This window comes from Carcharodon carcharias, chromosome 12, assembly GCF_017639515.1.
Source record: "Carcharodon carcharias isolate sCarCar2 chromosome 12, sCarCar2.pri, whole genome shotgun sequence".
Lineage (NCBI taxonomy): Eukaryota > Metazoa > Chordata > Chondrichthyes > Lamniformes > Lamnidae > Carcharodon > Carcharodon carcharias.
The window spans coordinates 120450455-120474194 of NC_054478.1; the positions used below are offsets into that span (position 1 = coordinate 120450455).

The 23740-nt window shown below is 43.8% G+C and overlaps 1 protein-coding gene across 2 annotated transcripts in view; it reads right to left on the reverse strand.

Annotated features, from left to right (window-relative positions):
* cps1 (carbamoyl-phosphate synthase 1, mitochondrial) overlaps window positions 1-23740 on the reverse strand; it is a 275872-nt gene that overhangs the window by 185869 nt on the left and 66263 nt on the right. For both annotated transcript variants that reach the window (XM_041201760.1, XM_041201761.1), the window contains exons 11-16: window positions 18462-18539; window positions 15681-15779; window positions 11430-11525; window positions 10182-10371; window positions 4380-4537; window positions 2129-2257 (exon numbers count right to left, since the gene is read on the reverse strand). In XM_041201760.1, coding sequence (XP_041057694.1) covers window positions 2129-2257; window positions 4380-4537; window positions 10182-10371; window positions 11430-11525; window positions 15681-15779; window positions 18462-18539 — 750 coding nt within the window. The remainder of the gene's footprint in view (window positions 1-2128; window positions 2258-4379; window positions 4538-10181; window positions 10372-11429; window positions 11526-15680; window positions 15780-18461; window positions 18540-23740) is intronic.

The window sequence follows — 23740 nt, forward strand, 5'->3', positions numbered from 1 at the left end:
CAGTGGATGCACACCGAAGTCATCAGACCTAACAGGACCAACCATTTCACAGGCTGTCTCCATCCCAGTTGCAGATGTCAGGGCAGCACCTAGAAGAAGTGGTAGGCCTAGAAAATTTAAGAATTTCTGATCACAAGTGAACACATTTTGTTACTTTATAATCTGAAAATATATTCATTTTCATTGAATACTGTGTAATGGTGTCTTTCAGCTTCATTTACAGGCTTCACAAGTCGTTCTCCTCCTCCATGCAACCCCCAAACAAGCAGTTCAGCTGCACGCAGCCGGACCACAAGTGATTCTTAAGGGAGAAGTGTTCGTGCGTGTGACAGGACTTTTGGAGCTTCGTGCAAGCTCTCTCCCACTGAGCCTTCCTCCATCATACTCACCTCAATGTCCTGAGCATTTTGAATGCTGCCTGTTGGGGTTTACTTTCAGTTGTCCATCTGAGCTGAACTGCATCTCCGCCCAACCACTGATTGCACTCCCATGCAGCACCAGTGCCCACTTAAACAAAGCAGAGTGTTCCCCAGCGCCCCAACAACACCGGGCAGTCCCCAGTGCCCCAGCAGCACCGGGTGGTCCCCAGCGGCACCGAGCGGTCCCCAGCGCCGCAACGGCACCGAGCGGTTCCCAGCACCGCAACGGCACCGAGCGGTTCCCAGCACCGCAACGGCACCGAGCGGTTCCCAGCACCGCAACGGCACCGAGCGGTTCCCAGCACCCTCAACAGAGCATTCATCAGCACCCTTATAACACAAATACCTGAATTTTTGTTCCCCGTTGGGAGTGCAATGTCAAGAGAATTTCTGGCTTTGCAAATCCAACTCCTGAGAAACTGCCCCAGATGGTCAGATTTTCATTTTGGAGGGCTGGAATGTGACGGGAGTTGGGCCCACCGCTCCAGAAATTGTTGGGAGGCAGCACAGGGGCTGCTGGATGCAGAAGTGGTCTGAGTGAAAGGCCCACCTCGGTGATCCAGCACTTTTCCCCAGCTGCAAAAATAACAAAAAACACCCCTCTTCCCCTCAACCCATGCCCCATACATGCCAACCCACCCTCCTTGGCTCCTCTTACCCTCCATGCCTACCTATGCCCTTCCACCCATCCCCATGCCCTTTATAGCCCCAAGGCCAATGTCATGCCAACTCATGCTCCCCCACCCATAACTCTTTGCCCTCACACCCCCCATGCCAACTCACTCAGTATCACTATGGGCAGACCTCAGGGCCCATGCTAAGAGGAAGTAAAATAAACTAAGTGTCTATTTTACTATTTTGAAAAACACTCTTGTTAATAAAATCCCATTCACTCCATTTAAATTCCTTCAACCACACATCAACAAGCATTTGTATTTATGTTCCCACTGCAAAGACTTTATAAGCACTTGGAGCTGTCAATCAAACTGTGAGCTGGCAGGAACTCCACTGTGATAATGATAGGTTGTGAAATCAGTGATGCAGCACTAATCCTATAAAGATAACCCTCACACTTATGTCAACAAAATGGCAAGCACTATATATTTTTTAAATGCTACAGTTTTTTTCAAATATTTAAAGGGCTGGGAATTTAAATGCCTTGACTGCTCCCTTCACAGTTTCAATGAGCTTGGTAGTTCCAATGAATTTATTCACTCTTTATGCACATTCATGGCTAAATTTAACATCCCCAGAGGGCACTTGACCTCTTCCAATGTGCACCTCACTTCTCCCAAAGCTGTCCCAGGACCATATCTAAAAGGGTACCCTACCTCTAAAAAGAGCTCCGCTAACTTTAGACCTTCTCCTGATAGGTTTAAAGCACACAAGTCACCCCTGTTAACGAAAATTGGATCTGATTGAAGGGAGCTGTACTTTGACATGTGCAATTGCCTCCATTAACCACAGATATGCAAATACAGTCACCCCTGTCACCTACCCAGCCAGCCCCTCAGCACCCCCAGTGAAAATGGCAGGGGCTGGTCCAGGGGCAGGGCTTCCAGAATCGGGCCTCCAGCGCCATTTTCGATAAGCCAGGGCCCCTCTCCACCTGCATGAAAATTCAGGCAGAGTTTTCACTGGCGCCTGCGCGTGTTGCTCAAGGCACAGCTTCTCATTTGTCAACATGCAGATTAAAAAACATTACTTACTTTTCCAGCAACTTCTTTGAGCTTTTCTTTGTCATTGCACAGACCTGAGCCAAGGCCACCAAGCGCATAAGCGGACCGCACCATGACAGGATATCCAATCTTCTCTGCGGCCTGGAAGGCATCCTCCAGCTGCAGATTTAAAGAATAATTAAGGAGCCCAGAATCATTAGAACATTCACTCCTCAGTTACCACTTATCAAACATAAACACCTTCAGTCTCAATCCAAAATCAAACATTACCATCCACACAGGTTTCAACTCAACTTTTGCTCCGAGTGCAGCCTACCAGAGAAAGAAATTATTGCTGTTGTACTTCATCAGGCGTCAAACAACCAATCACCTTTTGAACTGCTTCAGCCCAACCCATTTTGCACAGGCCACAGACACATAAACAGCAACGAGAAATGAACAAGCAGTTCATTTGTTTGTGATGGTAGTGGCCGTCAGAAGATTTCTCCAATCGTATCATGGGATTTTGAACACGGGAGGGTTTCACATCGTACCCAACGATTGGCACCAGCGACAACGTAGCACATCCTGGGCTGAATTTAATGGCTCTGTAGTGCAATCACACTGCAGCTATTTTTGGAATTCCCAATGGAATTTAATGTCAACCAGGCAGTTAACTGTCTGCAATTGGGGCTCCTGTGCCTTTAAGATCAAAGATCCCGTCTCCAAAGGGCAGGTAGCTCTTCAGCACCAGTAGCGCCACCAGGAGTGATGGCCACTGCTCATACTGCAGGCAGCCCCAGAAGACCAACATTGAGGAGGCCCAGATAAATGCACGTAAATGCAGCTGGGGATTGCCAGGGCCAATCAGAAAGGAGCTGGCAGAGGTGGGGTGGGGTCTTTGTGGAGGGCAGGGAGGGCTCTTTCAGTGCAGACAACTTTTGTTGCCCGGGTGGGGCCCTCCTTGAGCCAAAGGGTGCCCAATCAGGAGGGCTTCTCCCAAATCCCTCTGCAAATCTGCAGGGAAGCTCACCAGCTTTCACTGGGCACCACCAGTGGCAGTGGGGTGAGGCTGTTAAGTGGCCATTAATTGGCCACTTAAGGGCCTTAATTAGCCCCAGAGTGGGAAGGCTATCCTTGACCTTTCCCATCACTGACTTTAATCGGGGGAGTCAGGAAGGCAAGAAGCACTCCACCTCTGACTTTCCCTTCTGATTCTACAGCTAACTATTCTAGTTAGGTACTTGTTTGACTGGCACAGACTCGATGGGCCAAAGAACATTTTTCAGTGCAGTAGACCTCTATGACTCTATGAGATCACTGATTCCTGCAGTTCTGCTAATAGGCTTTCTCTAAGAAAGGACAGGGGTTCCAATATATAAACTTAGATATCAAACACTTTTTCAACTCTCTTAACTGTACGTGACTAGGGAAACAGATCAATCGAAAATCTCTAAACTCCTTGGCTAATTCTATGCATTGAACAGTATAAGCAGATAGTCTGGGATGGAGCACTGAAGAACAAGTGCCTTTGCTCACACTATCTGCCTGTGGGGCAGTTTATATCTTTATAGTGACATATCACTATTTCACTGAATGGGCATTAAGACACACATAACGGCACGAAAGCGATGTAATTTCCATCTTCTACTTGTTGCTGCTGAACTTTTCCACTTGAAGTGCAAGTTAATTCCAGAGAAATGGAAAGCAGTACCTGTGCAGAATTTGTATTCGAATAGCTGCTCAGAATTCGTGGAGGTATTCGCTGGTCATTAATGCAATCCTGGTGACTGAATGACTCGTCCATTCAGGACAGAAGCCCACTCAAGATAGTGCATGGATCGGCTGCATATTTCAATTTGTTGGCAAGAGCATTCCTGGTGAGAGATTTAAACAAACCCCCCACCCCACCCCACTGGGAGATTATCATAACGTGACCAGCACCCGCATTGTCCCGCTTCCACCCGGGACACCCCCGCTGGCCCGCTTCCACCTGGGACACCCCCGCTGGCCCGCTTCCACCCGGGACACCCCCGCTGGCCCGCTTCCACCCGGGACACCCATGCTGGCCCGCTTCCACCCGGGACACCCACGCTGGCCCGCTTCCACCCGGGACACCCACGCTGGCCCGCTTCCACCCGGGACACCCACGCTGGCCCGCTTCCACCCGGGACACCCACGCTGGCCCGCTTCCACCCGGGACAGCCCACTAGTCAGAGATGAGGGAGCCTTCCCAGGGAGACAATCAATCAGTCAATCAAACAAAAGCAAGAGTGGAGCAAAATTTCTGCCTGTGTCTCACCGATTCTACTGCAAAGCTCGGAGCTATTTTCTCGTTGATTTCCAGTAGTTTGTCCGCAAACAGCTGTCTATCTTCTGTAGCCATAATTGAGCTGACAGGAGTCCCCAGCACTTGAACACCATACTTCTCTAGTACTCCTTGTTTATACAACTCCACACCTACATAAACAAAGCAGGTCAGCGGTCAGCGATTGGGAAGTGTTGATGTCCAAAGGGTGTCGTTCAGAGATCGTTGAAAACCAACATGCAGGTGCAGCAAAAAATTAGGAATGCAAATTACCATTATTGCAAGGGGATTTGAGTAGAGGAGTAAAGATGTCTTGCTGCAATTGTTTAGAGCCTTTGTGAGACCACATCTGGAGTACAATGTACATTTTGGTCTCCTTATCTAAGGGAGGATATTCTTGCTGTAGAGGGAGGGCAATGAAGGGTCACCAGACTAATCCCTGGGATGGCAGGATTGTCCTATGAGGAGACTGGGCCTGTATTCCCTAGAGTTTGGAGGGATGTGAGGTGATCTTATTGAAGCAAACAAGGGCAGCAGACACATGGGAACAGCATCACGTGGAAGTTCCCTTCCAAGTCACTCATCATCCTGACTTGGGTGGGGTGGGGTTGGGGAGGGGGGGAATGTGGGTGGCCTACAACCAGAGGATGCAGTCTGAGAATAAGGGATAGGTTATTTAATACTGAGATGAGGAGGAATTTCTTCAGTCAGAGGGTGGAATTCTCTATCTCAGGGGTTTTTGGAGGCTCAATCATTGAGTATTTTCAAGACAGAGATTGATAGATTTCTAGATATTAAAGATGTCAAAGAATATGGGGGTAGTGCAGGAAAATGGCACTGAGGTGGAAGATCAGCCATGCTCTAGCTGAATGGCAGAGCAGACTAGAGGGCTGAACTCCTGCTATTTCCTAACGTTCCTATGTACCCTTTGTCGTGGTCTGGTACGTTCTGCTGCTACCATATATTTTGAGGGTCTCGATGTAGATCTCAAGGGATTTGTCTCTCTGCTATCTATGCTAAGCAAGATATCAAGACTGATGAGGGTTCTGGTCAAACGCAATTACATGAAGTTTATTACAAGCAACAAGTACGTGCAACTCTGCACAGGCCTCAATCTAGCCTGGGTCCTAACAGTTACATAGGCCAGGATTTTCCCTTTAGCGATTTGGGGGCGGGGCCTGGTTGCCGAAGGGAAAAGGACGTGGAAGGAATCTCCAACGTCATCCCGGTCCATTTAAATTTTTAGGAAGGCGGGCGGACATCGAAATCAGTTGTCCATCCGTCGACCTGTCAATGGCCAAATGAGGCCATTGACAGGCTATTTAAAGTAATTAAAGACCTGCCCATCCAACCTTAAGGCTGGCGGGCAGGCCAGGAGCCCCAGCCAGCTCCAGATTATTGATGAAACTTCATCCACTTGCGGGGTGAAGTTTCATGTCCGTTTTGTTAAAAATTAATAAAGTTTATGTGGTCTTTATTAACATCTCCCATCTCATGTGACATTGTCACATGAGGCGGACATGTTAATAATTTTTTAATGTTTCTATTTTTAATGTTTTTGACACTGTCAGTATTTTCCCTGAGACAGGACTTTGCCTCAGGGAGCAATGCGCTCTTTTGCGCGCATGTGCAAATGAGCGCACTTTGACAGCTGGGGATTCCCTCCTCCCCCGGAACAGGAAACGCATAGCGCTTCCTGTCGGGGATGCCGCTGGGCGGGTCTTAATAGGCCCACCCACTTAAAATGGCAGCGGGGGGGGGAGGCTGCCTGCCCACCCACTGCCGAGCCGGTGGGGTCCACCCATCGCCCACCATCCAAGGGCAAGATTCTGCCCATAGGCTGATGACTTGACTCATAAGGTATACATAAAGTCTTACTGATACAGAGTCACAGACAGTAGTGAACATCTGCAGTAGAGATCACAGGCAATTGTGAACATCTAACATGGAAGCTTTACCTTTTATCCTCCAGCATTATACATGGTGGTGTCATAGTGATGTCACTATGCAGCTTCTTAAAGGGACATGTCATTGTCTGCATTGGCATACATTCAGTATCACAACATCTTTCATCTGGACCCATCTTTTGAATAAGACATTAAACCGAGGCCCCCATCTGTCCTCTTAGGTGAATGTAAAAGTTGCTGCGGCACTATTTTGAAGAACAGCAGGGGAGTTAACCCAGTATCCTGGCCAATATCTATCCCGAAGCCAACATCAAGGTCATTGACCTGAAATGTTAACCCTTTCTCTCTCCACAATACTGCCTGACCTGCTGAATATTTCCAGCATTTTATTCCAGTTTTCCAGCATCTGCAGTATTTCTGCTTGTCGTAAACAGAGGTTATCTGGTCATTATTACATTGCCGTTTGTGGAAGTTTGCTATGTGCAAATTGGGCACCTTTTTTCCTACATTACAGTCATGACTACACTTTAAATATGCTTCATTGGCTGTAAAGTACTTCGAGACCTCCTGTGGTTGTGAAAGGTGCTTTATAAATGCAAGTCTATTTTTTGTCATTACCTCTTCAAACAATTCATTGTTAATCAGACGTGACATTCCCTTAACAACTCCATGCTGACTGCTCTTGATTAATCCGTGCCTTTCTAGTTGACGACTCAAGTTTTTCCAACAATTTGCCTAAAAGCAGGGTGAGGCTGACTGGTATGTATTTACTTGGCCAATCCCTTTCTCTCTTTTTAAATAATTGTACACCATTAGCAGTTCTCTAGCCTTCTAGGACTATGCCTGTAGCTAGAGAGGATAGGGAAATGTGGTAGAGCCTCTCCTAGAGCCTCTCTAGCTTCACTTAACAGCCCATGATACATTTCATCCAGGGTGGCGATTTATCCAGTGGTTTAATAATTATTATCGAGACTAGTATTTTATTCCAAATGTTTTAATTAATTGAATTTAAATTCCCCCAGCCTTTTTTTTTATTTGTTCATGGGGTGTGGGCGTCACTGGCATTTATTGCCCATCCCTAATTGCCCTTAAGAAGGTGATGGTGAGCTGACTTCTTGAACCGCTGCAGTGCCTGTGGTATAGGCACACCCACAGTACTGTTAGGGGGAGTTGGGGGGGGTGGGGGTGGCGGCAATGGGGAGTTCCAGGATCTTGACCCAATGACAGCGAAGGAGCAGTGATATATTTCCAAGTCAGGATGGTGAGTGACTTGGAGGGGAACTTCCAGGTGGTGGTGTTCCCATCTATCTGCTGCCCCTGTCCTTCTAGGTGGTAGTGGTTGTGGGTTTGGAAGGTGCTGCCTAAGGAGCCTTGGTGAGTTGCTGCATTGCACCTGGCATAGTGGAACTCATGTCTTGGAGTATTAATCCAGGCCTCTGGATTACTAAACACAAACAAAAACAAAATTACCTGGAAAAACTCGGGTCATGAGGACTCGAAACATCAACTCTTTTCTTCTCTGCCGATGCTGCCAGACCTGCTGAGTTTTTCCAGGTAATTCTGTTTTTGTTTTTGTTTTGGATTTCCAGCATCCACAGTTTTTTTGTTTTTATCTCTGGATTACTAGTCCAATAACGATACTACCACCCCCCATTTTCACCCATCTATCTATGCCCTCAGCTCATCTGCTTTATTCACTAGAATCCTTGCCTTGAAGTGTATCCAATTAAGCATTGTCCAAATCTTTTATTTTCTATTTTCCAGCCATTGCTTCTTCAGCTTTTCATATATGCATACCAACTGCCTGGGAATGTCTACAAATGCTTTTTATATGGACTTCCAGAAAGTATTTGATAAAATCCCTCATAAGTGATTGTAGCTAAAACTGAAGTTCATAGAATTGAGGAAAAATTATTGACCTGATTAGGATGTTGGCTGAATCCAGCAGACAGAGTGAGGATAACGGGCAGGTACTCTAATTGGCAGGATGTAACTAGTGATATTCCTCAAGGATGTGCGTTGAGGCCTCAAGTCTTCACCGTATTTATTAACTACTTAGATGATGATATAGAATGCTAGATATCCAAATTTATTGATGACACAAAGATAGGTAGCACTATTAGCAGTGTAAATAGAAGCATAATATTAGAAAGATATGTTGATAAATTAAGTGAATAGGAAAAATGGTTGAAATGGATTTCAATGTAGACAAATTTGTATTAGTTGGGACACAGTTGGCAGCACTCTGCTCCAGGACTTGAGCACAACAACCTAGACTGATACTCCCATGCAGTACTGAGTGAACGCTGCACTGTCAGAGGTGTTGTCTTTCAGGTGAAATATTAAACCAGCGGATGTAAAGAATCCCATGACACTATTTCAACGAAGAGTAAGGGAGTTACTCCTAATGTCCTGGCCAATATTTATCCCTCAATCAACATCACAAATGTAGATTATCTGATCATTATAACGTTGCTGTTTGTGGGAGCTTGCTTTGTGCAAATTGGGTGCTATATATCCTACACTACAATAGTAGCTACACTTCAAAAGTACCTTATTGACTGTAAAAATACTTCAAGACAGCCAGTGGTCATGAAAGGTGCTATATAAATGCAATTATGTTTTAAATGAAAGGTCATCCACTTTGGACCTGAAAAGGATAAAACAGGGTACTTTCTGGATGGTGAAAAGCTAAAAACAGTGGAGGTCCAAAGAGGCTTTGAAGCCCAAATACACAGATCATTAAAATGTCATGAACTGATATAGGAAAGAACTTTAAAAATCTGCTAACTGAGTGCTCGTCTTGATATCTAGTGGGCTAGAACATGAGGTTGAAGCTGTGCTTCAGCTATGCCCTTATTTGACCCCCCTGGACTACACTCAGCCTTGGAGAGAGTGCAGGGTAAATGAACCCGAATAATCCCTTCACTCCAAGGGTTAAATTACAAGGAGCAATTACACAAACCAGGGTTGTATTCCCTAGAATTTAGAAGGTTAAGCAGTGATTGGTTTGATGCTTTCCAGATATTAAGGAGAACAGGTAGTGTAGGTAGGTAGAGAAAATATTTCCACTGGTTGGAAGTGTCGGATTAGGGGTCATAAATCGAAACATTACAGCCAGACCTCTCAGGAGTGAAATTAGAAACCACTTCCACACAAAAAGGATGGTAGAGGTTGGAATTCATTTCCACAAATGACAATTGATGCCACATCAATTGTAACTTTAAAATCTGTGATTGACAGATTATTGTCGTCCAAAGATATTAAAGGGTGTGGGACAAGTTAGGTAAATGCAGTTAGGTCACACATCAGCCATGATCTTACTGAATGGTGGAACAGACTCAAGGGGCTAAAAGACCAACTCCTGTTCCTATGTTCTTAGTGTCTGTTTGTAATCAGCATTCACTGCAGAGGTTTTTAAAGGTTGAATTTTAGGGAAAACTTTTGCTGTCACACTCCAGGCGGCATTGGCCTCTGCAATACAAAATTACCTCAAAAATTGGGTACCACAATATTTACATTGCCAGCTGGCTACTGGATTCAATTAAATAGCAAGTCTGTATTGAGACAGTTGACCCGAGCGGGCAACAGTTCCTACACTAACCATCCTGGGACAATCTGCTCCTCATTGTTACACAGTGACCGCGGCTAGAATTGCTAGTGTGCAACAGAACATTAAGTGAACAGCGTGGAGCCCTTCGTGGTCAAGCATGCTGTTGATATGCCACAGTCTCACTCTCACACTTGTAAAGTAGCCAGTTAGATCAGATGGAAGGGGCTCTAAAAGAGCAAAGAGTCAAACTTGGAACAGGAGAAGAGAGGAGGAAAGAATGGCAAAAACAAGACCTACTTTATTGAAGCACAGTGCCAATGCCTGCAAATAACTCACCGCAATTCAGGGCAGTCTGCCCTCCCATAGACAGCAGTATCCCATCCGGCTTCTCTGTTTTAATAATATCAGTCACAAACTCTGGGGTGACAGGTAAGAAATAAACTGTGTCCGCTTGCTTAGTTCCCACCTCGTTCGTCTGCACTGATGCGATGTTCGGGTTCATTAATACAGTTTTTATGTTTTCTTCCTGAAAGAGACAAAACCTAGAATGTTCAGCATAAATGTGTTAAACTTTCAGGGATTTGGATTCACACTCCTACAACAGGAGAGAGGGCGGTAATCCACAATTCACAATTACACTGGCTCAATTAGACAGTAAACACTTTGACCATTTACTCTTGACACAGGCTGCTGCTTCCTCACTATTAGCCCAGTCATTCCATCTGTACAAGGGGACTGTTTAATGGGGACAGTGTAGGGGGAGCATTACTCTGTATCTAGCCTGTGCTATACCTGTCCTGGGAGTGTGTGCTGTGACAGAGTAGGGGAAACGTTAATCTACCTAACACTGTACTATAACTGCCCTGAGAATGTTTTATGGGGCACTGGATGTTTGAGAGAGCAACTATTTAATTGCACAGCACAAAATTCACAAAGGACATTAAATGAAAATAGGGCAAAGGTTCAGGATGCTCACAAGAGGCTGAATTACTGGAGCAGCAGGAAAATAGCTGCACCAGTGATGGGCAAAAACAACATCCTGGGTGAAGGCTACCTGGTGAGGCACTGAAGATTCCTAATCTGTGCCCAACTATTGGAGCTATCCTGGGCTACTGATGAAGCATTACAATTGGTTTCAGTATCTTAGGGCTAGGAAGGAGAGGGCTTGACAGAGACTTCAACAACTTGCATTTTATAGAGTAAAACATCCCAAGGTGCTTCAGAGGAGTTTGAAAACATTTGACAGTGGGCCACTTGAAATATTAGGCCTGTGATCAAAAGCTTGGCCAAAGAGGTAGGTTTTAAGGAATATCTTAAAAGAAGGAAAGAGAGGCAGAGAGGTTTGGAGAGGGAATTGTTGTTCTGCAAAATGTGTGAGGGAGTGAGTGCACACATATTTATGTCTATAAATGACAGTGAAGATAATGTCACATACAGATGTGATGCACCCCATGCACAAGTAGTCAATGGGCTGGGTCATGAAAAATAGGCTCTTGGGGCAGGATATTGGAGGATCTCGGATACCCAGGAAACCTGTAACCCAGACAGTCAGTGCTGCCTGGAGGAGAGAAAATGAGAACTCACCTTTAACGCTTTAATCGCCTGCGATCCAGAGTAATCAAACTCTCCAGCCTGGCCAATCGAGAGGCCTCCAGAACCCAAGACTAGAACCTTTGAAACCTGAAACCAGCAGTAGAACATCATAAGGAAGTAGTAACAGCAGGAGACCATTCAGCCCCTCAACTACCATTTAAATAGCTGATCTGTATCTTAACTCCATCTATTCTAGTTCTATAACCCTTACTTAACAACACTCAGCCAATCTCAGATTTTAAATTCTCAATGGATATTCAACCTCAATAACTTTTAGGGGGAAGAGTTTTCCAAGTTTCCTCAACTCTTTTTGTGGAGGGGTGCTTCCTGACAACAACCTGAGTAGCCTAGCTCTAATTTTAAGGTTATGCCTCCTTATTCTGGACTTGCCATCAGAGGAAGTAGTTTCTCTCTATATCCCCATCAAATACTTTAACAATTTTAACACCTCAATTAAAGGTTAAAGGGAGTACAATGCTAACCCATGAGACCTGACCTCATAATTTAACTATTTCAGCCCCAATATCATTCTGGTGAATCTGCACTGCAGCCCTCACCCTCCCCCTCCCCCTCCCCCGGAACCCATCCAAAGCAAATATCGTTTCCCTGAAGTGTAGTACCCAAATCTGAATGCAATTATTGCAGCTGGGGGTCTATCCAAAGCCCTGTACAACTGTAACATCACTTCCACTCTTTTTATATTCCAGCCCCTGGAGATAAAGACAAACATTCAATTCACTTTCTTAATTTTTTTTGTACAGGTCTACAAGAATAATGATGGAAAGGAAAAATAAGAGGATAAAATGTTTGTAGTGTTGTGAAGAACAGGAAGGGGTCAGCAGGCCAACAACGATATGATGGGAAATCACTGGTAACAAATACATTTTGAAGCCCAGACTGTAACGTATGCATTACATAAAACACTTTATTAATCACATGTCAGAGAACAATCCAAAGTCTATCACATACTGAAACACTGGAACAGTAATATTATGACAGTGTTACTGGGCTAGTAATCAAGAGGCTGGGAGACTGCTCTGGAGGTAAGAGTTCAAATCCATTGTCTCAGCAATGGTGACCATGAAACTATCGGACTATCGTAAAAATCCATCTGCTTCACCAGTGTCTTTAGAGAAGGAAATCTGCATCTTTACCTGGTCTGGTCTACATATAACTGCAGACCCACAGCAATATGCTTGACTCTTAACTGCCCTCTGAAATGGTCTAGCAAGCCACTCAGTTATATTATACTGGTACAGAGATCTTACAAATAATAAAAAAACCCTAAATGACAAAAGTCCTGTTAATCCTTCAAGTTTTCCTCATTAACATCTGGGGACTTGTGGCAAAATTGGGAGAGCTGTCCCACAGAGTAGTCAAGCAACAGCCTGACATAGTCATCCTCATGGAATCATGTCTTACAGACAATGTCCAAAATCCTCCATCACCATCAGTAGGACAGACCCACCAGCGGTGGCAGCACAGTGGTATACAATCGGGAGGGAGTTGACCTGGGAATCCTCAACATTGATTCTGGACCCCATGAAGTTACATGGCATCAGGTTAAACATGGACAAGTAAATCTCCTGCTGATTATTACCTACTGCACCCCCCACCACCACAAGCCCCTCCCACCATTCTTCAGTTGATTAATTGGTACTCCTCCATGTTGAATGCCAGTTGGAAGAAGGATTGTGGGTAGCAAGGGCACAGAATGTACAGTGGATGGGAGAACTCAATGCCCTTCACAAAGAGTGACTTGTTAGCACCATTACTTATGAAGCTGGCCAAGTTCTGAAGAACACATCTGCCAGGCTAGGCTTGGCAGTTTGTTTGAGAACCAGCAAGAGGGAAAATCCCACTTTATCTCGTTGTCACCTCTACCTGTCATAGATGCATTTGTCCATGACACTATTAAGTCCCATCTGCACACAGGCTACCATCCATCATCTTGTGTGGCACTACCACCATTCTAAATGAGATAGATTCAGAACTGATCTATCATTAGTATTAAATTCTAGTCCGACAATCCCTCACTCTACCATCACTATCAAGCCAGGGGATCAACCCTAGTTCAATGTGGAGCACAGAAGAGCATGCCAGGAGCAGCACCAGACATACCTAAAAATGAGGTGTCACCCAACTGTAGCTGCCACACAGACAAAGCTAAGCAATTACACAACCAACAGGTCAGACCAAAGCTCTGCAGTGCTGCCATACCCAGTTGCGAATGATGGTGGATAATTAAGCAACTCGAGGAGAAAGCTCCGTGAACATCCCCATCCGTAGTTCTCTTGGCTGTTATTACTCAGGAATGTGTCATGTTATATTTTTAAGTGAATCTTGTTGCCTTAACTTTAGCACACCAATGACTTTTAAAGCACTGATTTTATATAGATTTGTGTAATTTCTGTAACTTTGTAACTTGAGAGAGAGAGAGGAGACAAGAGAAAGGAGAGGAGAGTAGAGAGGAGAGAGAGAAGAGAGAGAATCAGGGAAAACTCTCCACTGGTTGGAGTCATACTTAGGACAAGGGAAGGTGGTCGTGGTTGTTGGAGGTCAATAATCTCAGCCCCAGGACATTGCTACAGGAGTGCCCCTAGGTAGTGCCCCTAAGCCCAACCATCTTCAGTGCTTCAGACCTTCCATCCAAAATAAGTTCCGAGGTGGAGATGTTCACAGATGATTTCACAGTATTCAATTTCATTCGCGACTTCTCCGTGCACCCATGCAGCAAAACCTGGATAACATTCAGGCCTAAGCTGATATCTGGTGCAAATGTTACATGCCACCTAAGTGCCAGGAGTGACCTTCTCAAACATCTCCCTTTGGTATTCAGTGGCACTTCAATCACTGAAACCTGGGGGTTACCATTGACCAGAAACTGAACTGGAACAGCCATATAAATACTGTGGCTACAAAAGCAGGTCAGAGGCTAGGAATGCTATGGTGAGTAACTCACCTCCTGACTCCCCAAAGTCTGTCCACCATCTACAAAACACAAGTCAGGAGTGTGATGGAATACTATCCACTTGCTTGGATGAGTACAGCTCCAACAACACTCAAGAAGCTTAACACCATCCAGGACAAAGCAGCCTGCTTGATTGGCACCCCATCCAACACCTGAAATATTCAGTCCCTCCATCTAGTGGCAGCAGTGTGTACCATGTGCAAGGTGCATTGCAGGAACTTGCCAAAACTCCTTCAACAGCACATTCCAAACTCCTGACCTCCAAGGGCAGCAAACACATGGGAATACCACCACCTTCAAACTCCCCTCCAAACCTCACACTATTGTGACTTGGAGCTATATTCACGTTCCTTCACTGTCACTGGGTCAATATCCTGGAAATCCCTCCATAACAGTCCTGTGGGTGTACCTACACCACATGGACTGCAGCAGTTCAAGAAGGGAGCTCACCACCACCTTCTCCAAAGCAATTAGGGATGGACACCAAATGCTGGCCTAACCAGCAACATCCAGATCCCAGGAATGAATTATAAAAATAAACAGTTTTATAATCATGCACAATAGCTTTTTACGTACATTGACATGTCATAAATTAAAAAGGGGGTGAAGGCCAGTTTAACTCATACTATTGGGAAGTATTGATTGAGGCAGGAGTACTGAGCACAACAGTTCGCTACTCCTCTTCAAACCATGGTACCATGGCATTTTTAATAATCATGTGGATAAACTGGGTGGGCCTTGGTTTAACAGGTACAATTGCACAGTGGTTAAATTATTGAACAAGTAATCCAGAGAATTCAAGTTGAAATCTAACCATGGGAGTTTGAGAATCTGGTAATAAATAAAGCTTTTAGATTGTCAAAAGAACACAACTACCATCCTTACTTGCTCTGGATATATGTGATTTCAGTTCCTTATCAATGTGATTGACTCTTAACTGCCCTTTGAAGTAACCTAGCCAGCCATTTCATTGCATCAAAATACTATAGTAGTTCAAGGAGACCTCAGAAATGACACAGTTAAGTACTGGAGGATCAGGACTGCAGGGAAACAAGAAGAAGGAGAGAAAGAGATAGAAAGAGAGAGAGAGAGGCTGAGAAAGAATGAGGGAATAACAAAGGAGAGAGAGAGGGAATCAAAAAGATAAAGCATGACCTTTGCCAATTGTTTTGTGACAACAGATCACTTATCACTATAAAATATTGCAAGTGGACTGATTAGAAACTAGTGTTTCCCTTATGTACAAATCACTGAAGATGAAGAAAACCAACCTTAAGCCTCTCGGGGAGAGGGGGAACTGCTGGCATGACCGAAGCAATGCTGGTTCCTTTTCCTTTTTTGATTAGCGAAATAAAAGCATCAAACAAGAACTGAAAAAGAGATGGTAAATGTTAGTGGTTTCCACATCCAACACTGTGCAAAATGCCTCCACAAGCCAGTAGCATGTTAATGGCAATTAGTAATTAAAGAACATATTTGCGAGTATGTTCATAGATGAGGGAGGCCATTGAGCCCATCGTGGCTGTTCATGGAAGGATCTAACCAATTCGACCCACTCCCCTACACATTTGCCATAACAATTCAAATTTTCCCCATTTGGAACTTCATATAAACATCATCCTTACTATCTTGGCAACCCCCCATGTTACTTTAAAGAACTCAAGAATGATTTGACTTTACTAATCTGTGATGCTTTCCTTTTCTTCATTCATTTTTTGGACAAGTGCCAGTTAATTTTGTCTCAGGTTATTGGGTGGAATTTTACACCCCTCTGGGAGTGGGCAGGAGGCAGGAGGTGTAAAATCAGGTGACATGATGGGGGTCACATGTCCACATCTACCCACAGCCATTGCTATTTTGCCAACAGTGGGCTAGATGTTGAACAGAGTATGACTCATGTTAAAATGAGATTCTTTCCTAAGTAGCTTGAACAATGAAGAATGACAAACTGCTCAGCAAATATATTTAAAAGAAGTCCCACAAATGTGTACAAATTATTGACAGTAGGGGCACTCCTAACATGTTGGTGAATGTGTAATTATACCTGACCATTCCTCATCTGAACAAAGACCCAGGGAGATTTGTTCCATGGATAAATAATGAGAACAAACAATAAGTTTGTTTAAAAACTTCTGTAGAACAGTGGAGCAAGAAATAAATAATTGGTTTAAAAAACATGCTTGCAAAAGCTGTTTCAGAGATGGTCACGAGCTCTTCAAGTTGCTGCAGGTCACCACATTGTCACTGGAACTGTCATAAGCTTACATCATCTAAGCATAATCTGAAGTCAAACTCACCTTTAACCACAGCACAAAGCTTACACTGGGCAACAGTACAGTCCCAGTCACACACTGCAGAATAGAAAACCTTCACTGCAATTTGAAACTACAGCTAATCATAGCCAGTACCCATGTAAATAGCAGAGTGGGTATCGAAGAGAGAGACAGAGAGAGCGGGAGGGAGGCTGAAGTCAAGGCGCTGAGTGCCGGGCCGAGGTCAAGGCGCCGAGCACCGTCTACAGCTTGGATATCGGACCGAGTCCGACATGTAACAGGTGACTTCACTGGGGCATGGCTCAAATATCCAATGGCATTTTGCTCCCATGAACAACCTATGAAGCACCACCAGAACATTTTGCAGTCCTGTCATGAGTATTCTGTGATCAGACTCGTATCACATGCATTTATGTTGAGTTTCATGTGTTTGATGTAGTATTATATATCAATTCTGTATGATATATGATAAATTATTCAGTGGCAGCCCACTACCCACCAGTACTGTACTCCAGTGTTATACAGTAACAGGTCTGGACCCACCAGTACTGTACCCCAGTGTTATACAGTGACAGACCTGGGCCCCCCAGTACTGTACTCTAGTGTTACACAGTGACTGTACCCACCAGTACTGCACCCATCTTATACAGCAACAGACCTGTACCACCTATACTGTACCCCAATATTATACAGTGACAGACCTGAACACACCTTAAGACCATAAGACACAGGAGCAGAAGTAGGCCATTTGGTCAATCAAGTCTGCTCCACCATTCAGTGAGATCATGGCTAATCTGATGCTCCTCAACTCCACTTCCTGCCTTTTCCCCACAACCCTTGATTCCTTTACTGACTAAAAGTCCGTCCATCTCAGCCTTGAATATACTTAACAACTCAGCCTCTACAGCCCTCTGCGGTAAAGAATTCAACAGATTCACTACCCTCAGAGAAGAAATTCTTTCTCACCTCTCTCTTAAATGGGTGACCCCTTACTCTGAGATTATGCTCTCCCACAAGGGGAAACAACCTTTCAGCATCTACCCTGTCAAGCCCCCTAAGAAGCTTATATGTTTCAATAAGGTCACCTCTGATTCTTCTAAACTCCAATGAGTACAGGCCTGAACTACTCAACTTCTTTTCATAAGAAAATCCCTCCATCCCCAGGATCAACCTAGTGAACCTTCTCTGCACTGCCTCCGATGCCAGTATATCCTTCCTTAGATATGGGGACCAAAACTGTTCACAGTATTCTAGGTGTGCTCTGACTAGTGCCTTGAATAGTTTTAGCACTACTTCCCTATTTTTATACTCCATTCCCTTTGAAATAAAGACCAACATTCAATTTGCCTTGCCTGCTGAACGTGTATGTTAGCCTTTTATTTTAAATATTTGTACTGTACCCAGTGACAGCAACAGACCTATGCCCACCAGTGCTGTACTGCAGATTTTTATGACACACCTGTAACTCACCTACACAACTCAAATTACCCTCAGGGTCTGAAGGACTAAAGCTGGAACTGTAGCACTTGATGTTTCTCTCAGTGCAAGTTGACAGTGAAATGAGTGAAAATTCTTGAACTGGTGTAGAGTCTCACTCCTGATTAAATATAGTCAGAACACACGCCGATGTTTCAGTTCTCTTCCCAACCCCCACTATATATGGAAACATACAAATTCCACATCTGTCCTCTCAGGGAATAGTTTTTAAAGGCACATCTCTGTTAATTTTGATAGTTACTCCTTCTTTAGATTTAGATTGAAAAAAAATATTTTACTCACTTCAGTATCTGTTGGTCCTCCCTTTGCCTCTGGATGGAACTGTGCAGTAAAAATGGGTTTGCTCTCATGTACGATTCCCTGAAACAAGAAAATTAACTTGTTTTTCATTTAATTGACTCACATTCCCAGTTAAAGACCAAAGCAATCTTATCTTGTACCAGCAGCGTAGTTTCCTCATTTCTGTCCTTTTAGTCCCCAGCACTTCATAACATACACATTTAAACTGACAGCAAGGACAACTCTGAGACAACACATGTCTCTCTTTGACAGCACCTCTCTCCCTATTCCCTCCCAATGGGTGTACCTACATTACATGAACAGCAGCAGCCCACCACAACTTTCTCAAGAGTAATTCAGAATGAGCAGTAGCTGCTGGCTGAGCCAGTGGCGCCCACATCCCATGAATGAAAAAATAATAAAAAACCTCTGTCTGTTTGAAGAGAAGACAACAGAACAGAGAACTAACTTTTAACAGCATCCTGCTTGGTAGCTAACACGAAAACCTTCTTTTCCTACTCGTGCCTGAAGAGCTGCATTGTATCTCTCTCTGTCTCTGTGGACAACATTTAATGTTTGCAATGGGGGTCTTGCCCATCAACAGGAGAACTGGCAGAAACCCCTGTCACTTCTGTTGGGAAAAGCCCACCATATTAAGTGCTAATCAGTCATTAATTGAGAGCATCAGGTTTCCCTGGGATTAAGAACCCCCAGGGCTGAAAATCCCATCAACTAAGAGTTAGCCCTCCATCAGCACAAAAGGAGAATTCCACCTTCCCCATCAGGTTTGCTTTTCAGGCTTTCCGTATGGCAACTCCCCCATTCACAAGCCTTTCTGCCCCGGACTTAATCAGGTGGAGAAGGGAAGGTGGCAGGGTCCTCACGTTACACACTCTCACCTAATTAACTGCCCACCTGCCTCCTAACTCAGCTCAGAGGGGGCATTAAATTCTACCCCATGTCTTTCTCCAAAAATTAGCTGTCCCTTTTATGTGTCAAGATGTGAAAATTTTCACTTGATTTTCAATTGCTTTTGGTTTGGGTTTCTTTCCCCATAACAAGCAGATCATATGGGCCTGTTTCCAGGCACAGGTTTAGCATGACCTCTCCCTATCTAGAACATGTTGTTTCACTTTAAATTAAATAAAACATTTCAAAATGTAACCATCTTTTAATGTCCCGCATTCATAACAACATTAAATCCCAATCTATGCTATTGTACTCTAGAATTCGAGATTTATGGGAGCGAAGTGAAGTTCCCTGTGGGCACGTAACTGGAAAGTTATAAATGAAATTAGGCCTACTTGTGAACCCAGTTTGTCAATGTCTGTTTCCACTGTCTACTTGTTCAAATGTAAAATGATTCTTCCAAACCATCAAATCATTTTTCATTTTTACTGTCATTTATACTGATACTAAAAAATGCATTGCAAGAACAGGTCTCCATGAGGATACAAGAAAAAGAGGAGCAATAAAATGCCAGAACAAGACTGTTTCTTGCTACACCTGGAGCAAACAGTGCTTTTGTGTTTGTGCAGTATGGCTGAGGAGGATGAAAATCATATGAGAATGGTGAAAAATGTGGAGCTATCATTAGTTTATCTTATCTAGTATTCTGCAATTGTAATTGGGAGTTGGCTAGTAAAACAAAAGTCTTTATACTCCAATTCATGGGCTGATTTTATGCTTTTTTACAACAATCTTATTTCAGAATGAAAGGAGCAACATCAATACTAAAACTTCAAGCCAGAAACATGAACTAAAATCTAACAATGTAATATGGCACAGGTGTAACCGCAGCAGCAGCACCAAGCAGCCGTCCTGGTCTGACATGGCCTTCATCAGCCACCACAACATCCTAAGTGGCCGTCAACACATTCAAATGGGCAACAGGGTCTTTTCTCTGCAGCACAGCCTGTGGGAAAGACTTCATAAAGACAGGTGCCTTGTGTGAAAGCCAGAATGTTCGCACAGCAGAGAAGTCCTTCCACTCCAACATGAGCGGCAAATGCTTCCCATGCTTCAACCACTTGGCAGACCAACCTGGAGCACACAACTGGAGCCAGGCTCTTCATCTGCTAAATCCACAGTCAATGCTGACGACTTCCAGGAACACTCCCTTTCTAACTGTATACAACTGTACCACCACCTCTGACAAGCCTGTCCTGACAGTGGGACAGGACATACCCAAGGATGGTGATGGTGTCTGGGACATTGTCTGTAAGGTATGATTCCATGAGTATTACTAGATCAGGCTGTTGCTTGACTGGTCTGTGGAACAGCTCTTCCAATTTTGACAAATTTCTCAATACCTTGGTGAGGAGGACTTTGCAGGGTCAATTGGGCTGGGTGTGCCTTTGTCATTTCTGTACCTAGTTCTATGCCAGGTGGTCCTTCTGCTTTTATTCTTATTCAAATTTTCTGTAGCAATACAACTAGGTGTCTTGCTCGCCTATTCCAATGGACAGTTAAGAGTCAACCAACCACATTGCCGTGGGTCTGGAATCACAAGTAAGGATGGGAGACCTCCTTCCCTAAAGGGTGTTTGTGAACCAATTGGGTTTTTACCATGACCCGGTAAACTCATGATCATTGTTAATGAGACTAACATTTTATTCCATATTTATTAATTAAATTAATAATTAGCTGTCAAGTTCTGATCTGAACTCATGTCTTTGGAGTAATAGCCTGAGCCTCTGAATTACTAGTCCAGTAATATTGCTACTTTGCTACAGTCATTATACCACATATCCTGCCCAAATAAATAGAAAATTCCCTCCTATAATTTTGGCTATTTGAACCATATATTCACAAATCCAGCAAGAAATAGCTTCTATTTGAGCCTCTAGTTCTCTAATTGTTTGCCTGCACAACCTGCCATTATCATGACCACTGAATAAGAACATGAGGACATAAGAACATAAGAACTAGGAGCAGTAGGTGGCAATTCAGCACCTCGAGCCTGCCCCACCATTCAATACGATCATGGCTGATCTCATTTCGGCCTCAACTCCAATTTTCCGCCCTCTCCCCATAACCTTTCAACCCGTTACTAATTAAAACTCTGTCTATCTCCTCCTTAAACTTAGTTAGCGTAATGCCATCCACTGCACTCTGAGGTAGTGAATTCCACAGATTCACGCCCCTTTGAGAAAAGTAATACCTCGTCATTTCTGATTTAAATCTACCACCCCTTAGCCTAAACTATGGCCTCTCATTCTAGAATGTCCCACAAGGGGAAACATCCGCTCCATATCTACTTTGTCTATCCCCTTTAGCATCTTATATATCATATACCTCAGTTAGATTTCCTCTCATCCTTCTAAACTCTAGCGCGTATAGGCCTAAACTGCTCAATCTCTCCTCATAAGATAAGCCCTGCATCTCTGGAATCAATCTAGTGAACCTCCTCTGAACTGCCTCCAATGCAACTACATCCTTCTTCAAGTAAGGGGATCAAAACTGGCACAGTACTCCAGGTGTGGTCTCTCCAATACCTCGTACAGTTGCAACAATACTTCCCTATTTTTATACTCTATTCCTTTAGCAATAAATGCCAAAATTCCATTTGCCTTCCTTATTACCTGCTGTACCTGCATACTAGCTTTCAGCGATTCATGCATGAGGACACCCAGATCTCTCTGCATTGAAGCATTCTGAAGTTTCTCTCCATTTAACTAATAAGTCGCCTTTTTATTCTTCCGACTAAAGTGGATAACCTCACACTTATCCACATTAAACTCCATCTGCCAAGTTTTGGCCCATTCACCTAACCTGTCCATATCTATTTGTAAATTTCTTATTTCTTCATTGCAACTTCCTTTCCCACTAATTTTGGTGTCATCTGCAAATTTAACTAGGGTACCTTCTATTCCTGAATCCAAGTCATTAATATAGATTGTAAATAGTTGGGGCCCAAGGACTGAACCCTGTGGCACCCCACTAGTTACAGCTTGCCATCCAGAAAAAGACCCATTTATCCCGACTCTCTGCTTTCTGTTGGTTAGCCAATCCTCTATCCAAGCTAATACCGCCTAACTCCATGCTATTTTATCTTGTGCATTAATCTTTTGTGTGGCACCTTAACAAAGACCTTCTGGGAGTCCAGATATACTACATCTACAGGATCTCCATTATCCACTTTGCTTGTCACATCTTCAAAGAACCCTAGCAAACATGATTTACTCTTCATAAAACCATGCTGACTCTGATGGATTGCATTTTGACTTTCCAAATGCCCCAATACTGCTTCCTTAATAATGGATTCCAACAATTTTCCAATGACAAGACGTCTATAGTCTGTCTATATCTATGGTCTATAGTTTCCTACTTTCTGCCTCCCCCACTTTTTGAATAAGGTCATTATATTAGCATTTTTCCAATCCACTGGAACCTTTCCAAAATCCAGGGAATTTTGGAATATTATAGCCAATGCATCCACAGTCTCAGTTGCCACTTCCTTTAAGACGCTGGGATGTAAGCTATCAGGTCCTGGGGACTTGTCACCCTTTAATCCTAATAGTTTGCTCAGTACTTTTTCTCTAGTGATGGTGATTGTTCTAAGTTCCTCCTTCTCTATCCCCTCTGCACTACCTGTTACAATTGGGGTGGTACTAGTGTCCTCCACCATGAAAACTGAGGCAAAATATTGATTAAGCATCTCTGCCACTTCTGTTTTCCCAACATTAACTCTCCAGTCTCTTCCTCCAAGGGACCAACATTCACTTTCCTTTTATATACTTTTAGAAGCTTTTGCCATCAGTTTTTACATTTTGCGCTAGTTTTCTTTCATAATTTACCTATGCTCTTTTTATTAATTTTAGTAACCCTTTGTTGATCTTTAAAAGTTTCCCAATCTTCCAGCCTGCCACTGACCTTTGCAATTTGGTATGCCTTAGTTTTTGCCTTTATGTTATCTTTAACTTCCTTGCTTAGCCATGGATGCTTTTTCCCCCTCTCACCACCTTTCTTCCTCTTTGGAATATATTTTACCTGGGAGGAATTGAATATCTCCTTAAAGATCTGCCACTGTTCATCAACTGTCCTACCTTGTAGTCTTCCTGCCCAGTCCACTAGGGCCAAATCTGCCCTCATGTCTATGTAGTTACCTTTGTTTAACTCCAGAACACGAGTGTGGGACTCAAGTTTCTCGCTCTCAAACTGAACTTGAAATTCTAGCATGCTATGATCACTCTTCCCTAGGCGATCCTTTACTATGAGATCATTAATTAATCCTATCTCATTACACAAAACCAAATCCAGAATAGCCTGCTCCCTGGTTG